Genomic DNA, 12,683 nt, shown 5'->3' with positions numbered 1-12,683 from the left:
CAGCGGGGCGGGGCACAGCGTGGTGGGCTGGGTATGGACCTACAGGCACGCAGCGGGGCGGGGAACAGCGTGGTGAGCAGGGTATGGACCTACAGGCACGCAGCGGGGCGGGGCACAGCGTGGTGGGCTGGGTATGGACCTACAGGCACGCAGCGGGGCGGGGAACAGCGTGGTGAGCAGGGTATGGACCTACAGGCACGCAGCGGGGCGGGGCACAGCGTGGTGGGCTGGGTATGGACCTACAGGCACGCAGCGGGGCGGGGCACAGCGTGGTGGGCTGAGTATGGACCTACAGGCACGCAGCGGGGCGGGGAACAGCGTGGTGAGCAGGGTATGGACCTACATGCACGCAGCGGTGCGGGGCACAGCGTGGTGGGAGCATGGTGGGCTGGGTATGGACCTACATGCACGCAGCGGGGCACAGCGTGGTGGGCTGGGTATGGACCTACATGCACGCAGCGGGGCACAGCGTGGTGGGCTGGGTATGGACCTACAGGCACGCAGCGGGGCGGGGCACAGGGTGGTGGGCAGGGTATGGACCTACAGGCACGCAGCGGGGCACAGCGTTGTGGGCAGGGTATGGACCTACAGGCACGCAGCGGGGCGGGGCACAGCGTGGTGGGCTGGGTATGGACCTACATGCACGCAGCGGGGCGGGGCACAGCGTGGTGGGCTGGGTATGGACCTACATGCACGCAGCGGGGCGGGGAACAGCGTTGTGGGCTGGATATGGACCTACAGGCACGCAGCGGGGCGGGGCACAGCGTGGTGGGCTGGGTATGGACCTACATGCACGCAGCGGGGCGGGGCACAGCGTGGTGGGCTGGGTATGGACCTACAGGCACGCAGCGGGGCGGGGCTCAGCGTTGTGGGCAGGGTATGGACCTACATGCACGCAGCGGGGCGGGGCACAGCGTGGTGGGCTGGGTATGGACCTACATGCACGCAGCGGGGCACAGCGTGGTGGGCTGGGTATGGACCTACATGCACGCAGCGGGGCACAGCGTGGTGGGCTGGGTATGGACCTACAGGCACGCAGCGGGGCGGGGCACAGCGTGGTGGGCTGGGTATGGACCTACAGGCACGCAGCGGGGCGGGGCACAGCGTGGTGGGCTGGGTATGGACCTACAGGCACGCAGAGGGGCGGGGCACAGCGTGGTGGGCTGGGTATGGACCTACAGGCACGCAGCGGGGCGGGGCACAGCGTGGTGGGCTGAGTATGGACCTACAGGCACGCAGCGGGGCGGGGAACAGCGTGGTGAGCAGGGTATGGACCTACATGCACGCAGCGGCGCGGGGCACAGCGTGGTGGGAGCGTGGTGGGCTGGGTATGGACCTACATGCACGCAGCGGGGCACAGCGTGGTGGGCTGGGTATGGACCTACATGCACGCAGCGGGGCACAGCGTGGTGGGCTGGGTATGGACCTACAGGCACGCAGCGGGGCGGGGCACAGCGTGGTGGGCTGAGTATGGACCTACATGCACGCAGCGGGGCACAGCGTGGTGGGCTGGGTATGGACCTACAGGCACGCAGCGGGGCGGGGCACAGGGTGGTGGGCAGGGTATGGACCTACAGGCACGCAGCGGGGCACAGCGTTGTGGGCAGGGTATGGACCTACAGGCACGCAGCGGGGCGGGGCACAGCGTGGTGGGCTGGGTATGGACCTACATGCATGCAGCGGGGTGGGGCACAGCGTGGTGGGCTGGGTATGGACCTACAGGCACGCAGCGGGGCGGGGCACAGCGTTGTGGGCAGGGTATGGTCCTACATGCACGCAGCGGGGCACAGCATGGTGGGCTGGGTATGGACCTACAGGCACGCAGCGGGGTGGGGCACAGCGTTGTGGGCAGGGTATGGACCTACATGCACGCAGCGGGGCGGGGCACAGCGTGGTGGGCTGGGTATGGACCTACATGCACGCAGCGGGGCGGGGAACAGCGTTGTGGGCTGGATATGGACCTACAGGCACGCAGCGGAGCGGGGCACAGCGTGGTGGGCTGGGTATGGACCTACAGGCACGCAGCGGGGCGGGGCACAGCGTGGTGGGCTGGGTATGGACCTACAGGCACGCAGCGGGGCGGGGCTCAGCGTTGTGGGCAGGGTATGGACCTACAGGCACGCAGCGGGGCGGGGCACAGCGTTGTGGGCAGGGTATGGACCTACAGGCACGCAGCGGGGCGGGGCACAGCGTTGTGGGCAGGGTATGGACCTACAGGCACGCAGCGGGGCGGGGCACAGCGTGGTGGGCTGGGTATGGACCTACATGCACGCAGCGGGGCGGGGCACAGCTTGGTGGGCTGGGTATGGACCTACATGCACGCAGCGGGGCACAGCGTGGTGGGCTGGGTATGGACCTACAGGCACGCAGCGGGGCGGGGCACAGCGTTGTGGGCAGGGTATGGACCTACATGCACGCAGCGGGGCACAGCGTGGTGGGCTGGGTATGGACCTACAGGCACGTAGCGGGGCGGGGCACAGCGTTGTGGGCAGGGTATGGACCTACATGCACGCAGCGGGGCGTGGCACAGCGTGGTGGGCTGGGTATGGACCTACATGCACGCAGCGGGGCACAGCGTGGTGGGCTGGGTATGGACCTACAGGCACGCAGCGGGACGGGGCACAGCATTGTGTGCAGGGTATGGACCTACATGCACGCAGCGGGGCACAGCGTGGTGGGCTGGGTATGGACCTACAGGCACGTAGCGGAGCGGGGCACAGCGTTGTGGGCAGGGTATGGACCTACATGCACGCAGCGGGGCGGGGCACAGCGTGGTGGGCTGGGTATGGACCTACATGCACGCAGCGGGGCACAGCATGGTGGGCTGGGTATGGACCTACAGGCACGCAGCGGGACGGGGCACAGCATTGTGGGCAGGGTATGGACCTACAGACACGCAGCGGGGTGGGGCACAGCGTTGTGGGCAGGGTATGGACCTACAAGCACGCAGCGGGGCGGGGCACAGCGTGGTGGGCTGGGTATGGACCTACATGCACGCAGCGGGGCCGGGGCACAGCGTTGTGGGCAGGGTATGGACCTACAGGCGCGGAGCGGGGCACAGCGTGGTGGGCTGGGTATGGACCTACATGCACGCAGCGGGGCGGGGCACAGCGTGGTGGGCTGGGTATGGACCTACATGCACGCAGCGGGGCGGGGCACAGCGTTGTGGGCAGGGTATGGACCTACAGGCACGCAGCGGGGCGGGGCACAGCGTTGTGGGCAGGGTATGGACCTACAGTCACGCAGCGGGGCGGGCCACAGCATGTTGGGCTGGGTATGGACCTACAGTCACGCAGCGGGGCGGGGCACAGCGTTGTGTGCTGGGTATGGACCTACAGGCACGCAGCGGGGCGGGGCACAGCGTGGTGGGCTGGGTATGGACCTACAGGCACGCAGCGGGGCGGGGCACAGCGTTGTGGGCAGGGTATGGACCTACAGACACGCAGCGGGGCGGGGCACAGCGTGGTGGGCTGGGTATGGACCTACATGCACGCAGCGGGGCGGGGCACAGCGTGGTGGGCTGGGTATGGACCTACATGCACGCAGCGGGGTGGGGCACAGCGTGGTGGGCTGGGTTTGGACCTACAGGCACGCAGCGGAGCGGGGCACAGCGTGGTGGGCTGGGTATGGACCTACATGCACGCAGCGGGGCGGGGCACAGCGTTGTGGGCAGGGTATGGACCTACAGGCACGCAGCGGGGCGGGGCACAGCGTGGTGGGCTGGGTATGGACCTACAGGCACGCAGCGGGGCGGGGCACAGCGTGGTGTGCTGGGTATGGACCTACAGGCACGCAGCGGGGCGGGGCACAGCGTGGTGGGCTGGGTATGGACCTACAGGCACGCAGCGGGGCGGGGCACAGCGTTGTGGGCAGGGTATGGACCTACAGGCACGCAGCGGGGCGGGGCACAGCGTTGTGGGCAGGGTATAGACCTACAGGCACGCAGCGGGGCGGGGCACAGTGTGGTGGGCTGGGTATGGACCTACATGCACGCAGCGGGGCGGGGCACAGCGTGGTGGGCTGGGTATGGACCTACATGCACGCAGCGGGGCGGGGCACAGCGTGGTGGGCTGGGTATGGACCTACATGCACGCAGCGGGGCGGGGCACAGCGTGGTGGGCTGGGTATGGACCTACATGGGCGGGGCGGGGGCACAGCGTTGTGGGCAGGGTATGGACCTACAGGCACGCAGCGGGGCGGGGCACAGCGTGGTGGGCTGGGTATGGACCTACAGGCACGCAGCGGGGCGGGACACAGCGTGGTGGGCTGGGTATGGACCTACAGGCACGCAGCGGGGCGGGGCACAGCGTGGTGGGCTGGGTATGGACCTACAGGCACGCAGCGGGGCGGGGCACAGCGTGGTGGGCTGGGTATGGACCTACAGGCACGCAGCGGGGCGGGACACAGCGTGGTGGGCTGGGTATGGACCTACATGCATGCAGCGGGGCGGGGCACAGCGTGGTGGGCTGGGTATGGACCTACATGCACGCAGCGGTGCGGGGCACAGCGTGGTGGGCTGGGTATGGACCTACAGGCACGGGGGCGGGGCCTGGCGGTGGGCTGGGTATGGTTTCCCAGGCAATCAGCGGAGGCGGGGCACAGCGTGGTGGGCTGGGTATGGACCTACAGGCACTCAGCGGGGTGGGGCACAGCGTAGTGAGCTGGGTATGGACCTACATGCTGGCTTAGCGGAGCCCGAGGTACAGCGTGGTGGGCTGGGTATGGACCTACATGCCGCGGAGTGGGGCACAGCGTGGTGGGCAGTGGACCTACATGCACGCAGCGGGGCACAGCGTGGTGGGCTGGGTATGGACCTACACAGGTACGTAGCGGGCGGGGCACAGCGTTGGCTGGGCAGGGGTATGGACCTGCAGGCACGCAGCGGGGCGGGGCACAGCGTTGTGGGCAGGGTGGATCTACATGCACGCAGCGGGGCGCAGCGGGTGGGGCTGGGTATGGACCTACAGGCACGTGCGGGGCGGGGCACAGCGTTGTGGGCAGGGTATGGACCTACATGCAGCAGCGGGGCGGGGCACAGCGGTGGGGCTGGGTATGAACCTACATGCTACCATGGCAGGGGCACAGCGTGGTGGGCTGGGTATGGACCTACAGGCAACGCAGCGGGGCCAGGGCACAGCATTGTGTGCAGGGTGTGGACCTACATGCACGCAGCGTTTTGGCGTGGTGGGCTGGTATGGACCTACAGGCACGTGGAGGCGGGGCACAGCGTTGTGGGCAGGGTGCTGGACCTACATGCACTTGGCGGGGCGGGGCACAGCGTGGTGGGCTGGGTATGGACTGCATGCAACGCGGGGCTGGCATGGTGAAGACGGGTAATGGACCTACAGGCACGCAGCGGGACGGGGGCACAGCATTGTGGGCAGAGTATGGACCTACAGACACGCAGCGGGGAGGCACAGCGTTGTGGGCAGGGTATGGACCTACAGGCGCGGGGCGGGGCACAGCGTGGTGGGCTGGGTATGGACCTACATGCACGCGACGGGGGTGGGGGCACAGCGTTGTGGGCAGGGTATGGGCGCCTACAAGCACGCAGCGGGGCGGGAGCACAGCGTGGTGGGCTGGGCTGTGGACCTACATGCACGCAGCGGGGCCGGGGCACAGCGGTGTGGGCAGGGTATGGACCTGCATGCGCGGACCGGGCTGGCGTGGTGGGCTGGGTATGGACCTACATGCACACAGCGGGGCGGGCGCGCAGCGTGGTGGACGGGTATGGACCTACATGCACGGGGGGGCGGGGCACAGCGTTGTGGGCAGGGTATGGACCTACAGGCACGCAGCGGGGCGGGGGCGGTTGTGGGCAGGGTATGGACAGTCACGTGCCACAGCGTGTGGGCTGGGTATGGACCTACATGCACGGGGCGGGGGCAGCGTTGTGTGCTGGGTATGGACCTACAGGCACGCAGGCGGGCGGGGCACAGCGTGGTGGGCTGGGTATGGACCTACAGGCACGCAGCGGGGCGGGCACAGTGTTGTGGGCAGGGTATGGACCTACAGACACGCAGCGGGGCGGGGCACAGCGTGGTGGGCTGGGTATGGACCTACATGCACGCAGCGGGCGGGGCACAGCGTGGTGGGCTGGGTATGGACCTACATGCACGCAGCGGGGCGGGGCACAGCGTGGTGGGCTGGGTATGGACCTACATGGGCTGGGGCGGGGCACAGCGTTGTGGGCAGGGTATGGACCTCACAGGCACGCGCGGCGGGCGGGGCACCGTGGTGGGCTGGGTATGGACCTACAGGCACGCAGCGGGGCGGGGCACAGCGTTGTGGGCTGGGTATGGACCTACAGCATGCAGCGGGGCGGGGCACGGCGTGGTGCGGGGGAACAGCGTGGTGGGCTGGGTATGGACCTACAGGCACGCAGCGGGGCGCACAGCGTTGTGGGCAGGGTATAGACCTACAGGCACGCACGGGGGCGGGGCAGTGTGGTGGGCTGGGTATGGACCTACATGCACGCAGCGGGGCGGGGCACAGCGTGGTGGGCTGGGTATGGACCTACATGCACGCAGCGGGGCGGGGCACAGCGTGGTGGGCTGGGGTATGGACCTACATGCACGCAGCGGGGCGGGGCACAGCGTGGTGGGCTGGGTATGGACCTACATGGGCGGGGCGGGGCACAGCGTTGTGGGCAGGGTATGGACCTACAGGCACGCAGCGGGGCGGGGCACAGCGTGGTGGGCTGGGTATGGACCTACAGGCACGCAGCGGGGCGGGACACAGCGTGGTGGGCTGGGTATGGACCTACAGGCACGCAGCGGGGCGGGGCACAGCGTGGTGGGTAGTATGGACCTGCAGGCACGCAGCGGGGCGGGGCACAGCGTGGTGGGCTGGGTATGGACCTACAGGCACGCAGCGGGGGCGGGACACAGCGTGGTGGGCTGGGTATGGACCTACATGCATGCAGCGGGGCGGGGCACAGCGTGGTGGGCTGGGTATGGACCTACATGCACGCAGCGGTGCGGGGCACAGCGTGGTGGGCTGGGTATGGACCTACAGGCACGGGGCGGGGCACAGCGTGGTGGGCTGGGTATGGACCTACAGGCAATCAGCGGGGCGGGGCACAGCGTGGTGGGCTGGGTATGGACCTACAGGCACTCAGCGGGGTGGGGCACAGCGTGGTGAGCTGGGTATGGACCTACATGCAAGCAGCGGAGCGGGGTACAGCGTGGTGGGCTGGGTATGGACCTACATGCACGCAGCGGAGTGGGGCACAGCGTGGTGGGCAGGGTATGGACCTACATGCACGCAGCGGGGCGGGGCACAGCGTGGTGGGCTGGGTTTGGACCTACAGGCACGCAGCGGGGCGGGGCACAGCGTTGTGGGCAGGGTATGGACCTACAGGCACGCAGCGGGGCGGGGCACAGCGTTGTGGGCAGGGTATAGACCTACAGGCACGCAGCGGGGCGGGGCACAGTGTGGTGGGCTGGGTATGGACCTACATGCACGCAGCGGGGCGGGGCACAGCGTGGTGGGCTGGGTATGGACCTACATGCACGCAGCGGGGCGGGGAACAGCGTTGTGGGCTGGATATGGACCTACAGGCACGCAGCGGGGCGGGGCACAGTGTGGTGGGCTGGGTATGGACCTACATGCACGCAGCGGGGCGGGGCACAGCGTGGTGGGCTGGGTATGGACCTACATGCACGCAGCGGGGCGGGGCACAGCGTGGTGGGCTGGGTATGGACCTACATGCACGCAGCGGGGCGGGGCACAGCGTGGTGGGCTGGGTATGGACCTACATGGGCGGGGCGGGGCACAGCGTTGTGGGCAGGGTATGGACCTACAGGCACGCAGCGGGGCGGGGCACAGCGTTGTGGGCTGGGTATGGACCTACATGCACGCAGCGGGGCGGGGAACAGCGTGGTGGGCTGGGTATGGACCTACAGGCACGCAGCGGGGCGGGGCACAGTGTGGTGGGCTGGGTATGGACCTACATGCACGCAGCGGGGCGGGGCACAGCGTGGTGGGCTGGGTATGGACCTACATGCACGCAGCGGGGCGGGGCACAGCGTGGTGGGCTGGGTATGGACCTACATGCACGCAGCGGGGCGGGGCACAGCGTGGTGGGCTGGGTATGGACCTACATGGGCGGGGCGGGGCACAGCGTTGTGGGCAGGGTATGGACCTACAGGCACGCAGCGGGGCGGGGCACAGCGTGGTGGGCTGGGTATGGACCTACAGGCACGCAGCGGGGCGGGACACAGCGTGGTGGGCTGGGTATGGACCTACAGGCACGCAGCGGGGCGGTGCACAGCGTGGTGGGCTGGGTATGGACCTACAGGCACGCAGCGGGGCGGGGCACAGCGTGGTGGGCTGGGTATGGACCTACAGGCACGCAGCGGGGCGGGACACAGCGTGGTGGGCTGGGTATGGACCTACATGCATGCAGCGGGGCGGGGCACAGCGTGGTGGGCTGGGTATGGACCTACATGCACGCAGCGGTGCGGGGCACAGCGTGGTGGGCTGGGTATGGACCTACAGGCACGGGGCGGGGCACAGCGTGGTGGGCTGGGTATGGACCTACAGGCACTCAGCGGGGCGGGGCACAGCGTGGTGGGCTGGGTATGGACCTACAGGCACTCAGCGGGGCGGGGCACAGCGTGGTGGGCTGGGTATGGACCCACAGGCACTCAGCGGGGCGGGGCACAGCGTGGTGGGCAGGGTATGTACCCACAGGCACTCAGCGGGGCGGGGCACAGCGTGGTGGGCTGGGTATGGACCTACAGGCACTCAGCGGGGCGGGGCACAGCGTGGTGGGCTGGGTATGGACCTACAGGCACTCAGCGGGGCGGCGCACAGCGTGGTGGGCTGAGGTTGGACCTACAGGCACTCAGCGGGGCGGGGCACAGCGTGATGGGCTGGGTTTGGACCTACAGGCACTCAGCGGGGCAGGGCACAGCGTGGTGGCTGGGTATGGACCCACAGGCACGCAGCGGGGCGGGGCACAGCGTGGTGGGCTGGGTATGGACCCACAGGCACTCAGCGGGGCGGGGCACAGCGTGGTGGGCTGGGTATGGACCCACAGGCACTCAGCGGAGCGGGGCACAGCGTGGTGTGCTGGTTATGGACCCACAGGCACTCAGCGGGGCGGGGCACAGCGTGGTGGGCAGGGTATGGACCTACATGCACGCAGCGGGGTGGGAGCGTGGTGGGCTGGGTATGGACCTACAGGCACGCAGCGGGGCGGGCTGGGTATGGACCTACATGCACACAGCGGGGTGTGGCACAGCGTGGTGGGAGCTTGGTGGGCTTGGTATGGACCTACAGGCATGCAGCGGGGCGGGGCACAGCGTTGTGGGCTGGGTATGGACCTACAGGCACGCAGCGGGGCGGGGCACAGCGTGATGGGCTGGGTATGGACCTACAGGCACTCAGCGGGGCGGGGCACAGCGTGGTGGGCTGGGTATGGACCTACATGCACGCAGCGGGGCGGGGCACAGCGTGGTGGGCTGGGTATCGACCTACATGCACGCAGCGGGGCGGGGCACAGCGTGGTGGGCTGGGTATGGACCTACATGGGCGGGGCGGGGCACAGCGTTGTGGGCAGGGTATGGACCTACAGGCACGCAGCGGGGCGGGGCACAGCGTGGTGGGCTGGGTATGGACCTACAGGCACGCAGCGGGGCGGGACACAGCGTGGTGGGCTGGGTATGGACCTACAGGCACTCAGCGGGGCGGGGCACAGCGTGGTGGGCTGGGTATGGACCTACATGCACGCAGCGGGGCGGGGCACAGCGTGGTGGGCTGGGTATCGACCTACATGCACGCAGCGGGGCGGGGCACAGCGTGGTGGGCTGGGTATGGACCTACATGGGCGGGGCGGGGCACAGCGTTGTGGGCAGGGTATGGACCTACAGGCACGCAGCGGGGCGGGGCACAGCGTGGTGGGCTGGGTATGGACCTACAGGCACGCAGCGGGGCGGGACACAGCGTGGTGGGCTGGGTATGGACCTACAGGCACGCAGCGGGGCGGGGCACAGCGTGGTGGGCTGGGTATGGACCTACAGGCACGCAGCGGGGCGGGGCACAGCGTGGTGGGCTGGGTATGGACCTACAGGCACGCAGCGGGGCGGGACACAGCGTGGTGGGCTGGGTATGGACCTACATGCACGCAGCGGGGCGGGGCACAGCGTGGTGGGCTGGGTATGGACCTACATGCATGCAGCGGGGTGGGGCACAGCGTGGTGAGCTGGGTATGGACCTACATGCATGCAGCGGGGCGGGGCACAGCGTGGTGAGCTGGGTATGGACCTACATGCACGCAGCGGTGCGGGGCACAGCGTGGTGGGCTGGGTATGGACCTACAGGCACGGGGCGGGGCACAGCGTGGTGGGCTGGGTATGGACCTACAGGCAATCAGCGGGGCGGGGCACAGCGTGGTGGGCTGGGTATGGACCTACAGGCACTCAGCGGGGTGGGGCACAGCGTGGTGAGCTGGGTATGGACCTACATGCAAGCAGCGGAGCGGGGAACAGCGTGGTGGGCTGGGTATGGACCTACATGCACGCAGCGGAGTGGGGCACAGCGTGGTGGGCAGGGTATGGACCTACATGCACGCAGCGGGGCGGGGCACAGCGTGGTGGGCTGGGTATGGACCTACATGCACGCAGCGGGGCGGGGCACAGCGTGGTGGGCTGGGTATGGACCTACAGGCATGCAGCGGGGCGGGGCACAGCGTGGTGGGCTGGGTATGGACCTACAGGCACTCAGCGGGGCGGGGCACAGCGTGGTGGGCTGGGTATGGACCTACAGGCACTCAGCGGGGGGGGCACAGCGTGGTGGGCTGGGTATGGACCCACAGGCACTCAGCGGGGCGGGGCACAGCGTGGTGGGCAGGGTATGTACCCACAGGCACTCAGCGGGGCGGGGCACAGCGTGGTGGGCTGGGTATGGACCTACAGGCACTCAGCGGGGCGGGGCACAGCGTGGTGGGCTGGGTATGGACCTACAGGCACTCAGCGGGGCGGCGCACAGCGTGGTGGGCTGAGGTTGGACCTACAGGCACTCAGCGGGGCGGGGCACAGCGTGATGGGCTGGGTTTGGACCTACAGGCACTCAGCGGGGCAGGGCACAGCGTGGTGGCTGGGTATGGACCCACAGGCACGCAGCGGGGCGGGGCACAGCGTGGTGGGCTGGGTATGGACCCACAGGCACTCAGCGGGGCGGGGCACAGCGTGGTGGGCTGGGTATGGACCCACAGGCACTCAGCGGAGCGGGGCACAGCGTGGTGTGCTGGTTATGGACCCACAGGCACTCAGCGGGGCGGGGCACAGCGTGGTGGGCAGGGTATGGACCTACATGCACGCAGCGGGGTGGGAGCGTGGTGGGCTGGGTATGGACCTACAGGCACGCAGCGGGGCGGGCTGGGTATGGACCTACATGCACACAGCGGGGTGTGGCACAGCGTGGTGGGAGCTTGGTGGGCTGGGTATGGACCTACATGGGCGGGGCGGGGCACAGCGTTGTGGGCAGGGTATGGACCTACAGGCACGCAGCGGGGCGGGGGCACAGCGTGGTGGGCTGGGTATGGACCTACAGGCACGCAGCGGGGGCGGGACACAGCGTGGTGGGCTGGGTATGGACCTACAGGCACGCAGCGGGGCGGGGCACAGCGTGGTGGGCTGGGTATGGACCTACAGGCACGCAGCGGGGCGGGGCACAGCGTGGTGGGCTGGGTATGGACCTACAGGCACGCAGCGGGGCGGGGCACAGCGTGGTGGGCTGGGTATGGACCTACAGGCACGCAGCGGGGCGGGACACAGCGTGGTGGGCTGGGTATGGACCTACATGCATGCAGCGGGGCGGGGCACAGCGTGGTGGGCTGGGTATGGACCTACATGCACACAGCGGGGCGGGACACAGCGTGGTGGGCTGGGTATGGACCTACATGCATGCAGCGGGGCGGGGCACAGCGTGGTGGGCTGGGTATGGACCTACATGCACACAGCGGGGCGGGACACAGCGTGGTGGGCTGGGTATGGACCTACATGCATGCAGCGGGGCGGGGCACAGCGTGGTGGGCTGGGTATGGACCTACATGCACGCAGCGGTGCGGGGCACAGCGTGGTGGGCTGGGTATGGACCTACAGGCACGGGGGCGGGGCACAGCGTGGTGGGCTGGGTATGGACCTACAGGCAATCAGCGGGGCGGGGCACAGCGTGGTGGGCTGGGTATGGACCTACAGGCACTCAGCGGGGTGGGGCACAGCGTGGTGGGCAGGGTATGGACCTACAGGCACGCAGCGGGGCGGGGCACAGCGTGGTGGGCTGGGTATGGACCTACATGCACGCAGCGTGGCGGGGCACAGCGTGGTGGGCTGGGTATGGACCTACAGGCATGCAGCGGGGCGGGGCACAGCGTGGTGGGCTGGGTATGGACCTACAGGCACTCAGCGGGGCGGGGCACAGCGTGGTGGGCTGGGTATGGACCTACAGGCACTCAGCGGGGCGGGGCACAGCGTGGTGGGCTGGGTATGGACCCACAGGCACTCAGCGGGCGGGGCACAGCGTGGTGGGCAGGGTATGTACCCACAGGCACTCAGCGGGGCGGGGCACAGCGTGGTGGGCTGGGCCTTGGTTCCTGAGCTCCAGCGGGCAGGGCACAGCGTGGTGGGCTGGTATGGACCTACAGGCACTCAGCGGGCGGCGCACAGCGTGGTGGG

At 69.1% G+C, this 12,683-nt stretch overlaps 1 protein-coding gene across 1 annotated transcript; it reads left to right on the top strand.

Annotated features, from left to right (window-relative positions):
* Window positions 1–1,674: 1,674 nt before the first annotated feature.
* On the top strand, window positions 1,675–5,327 carry LOC135537513 (fibroin heavy chain-like). Its single transcript, XM_064963649.1, has 3 exons — window positions 1,675–2,253; window positions 2,363–3,324; window positions 4,493–5,327. Exons 1-3 carry the CDS (start codon window positions 1,675–1,677, stop codon window positions 5,325–5,327), a joined length of 2,376 nt encoding a protein of 791 aa, XP_064819721.1.
* Window positions 5,328–12,683: the final 7,356 nt, after the last annotated feature.

Source organism: Oncorhynchus masou, unplaced genomic scaffold (genome assembly GCF_036934945.1).
Source record: "Oncorhynchus masou masou isolate Uvic2021 unplaced genomic scaffold, UVic_Omas_1.1 unplaced_scaffold_8048, whole genome shotgun sequence".
In the NCBI taxonomy this organism is placed as follows: domain Eukaryota; kingdom Metazoa; phylum Chordata; class Actinopteri; order Salmoniformes; family Salmonidae; genus Oncorhynchus; species Oncorhynchus masou.
The sequence above is the reverse complement of the archived record's forward strand: the minus strand, read 5'-3'. Positions and strand labels throughout refer to the sequence as shown.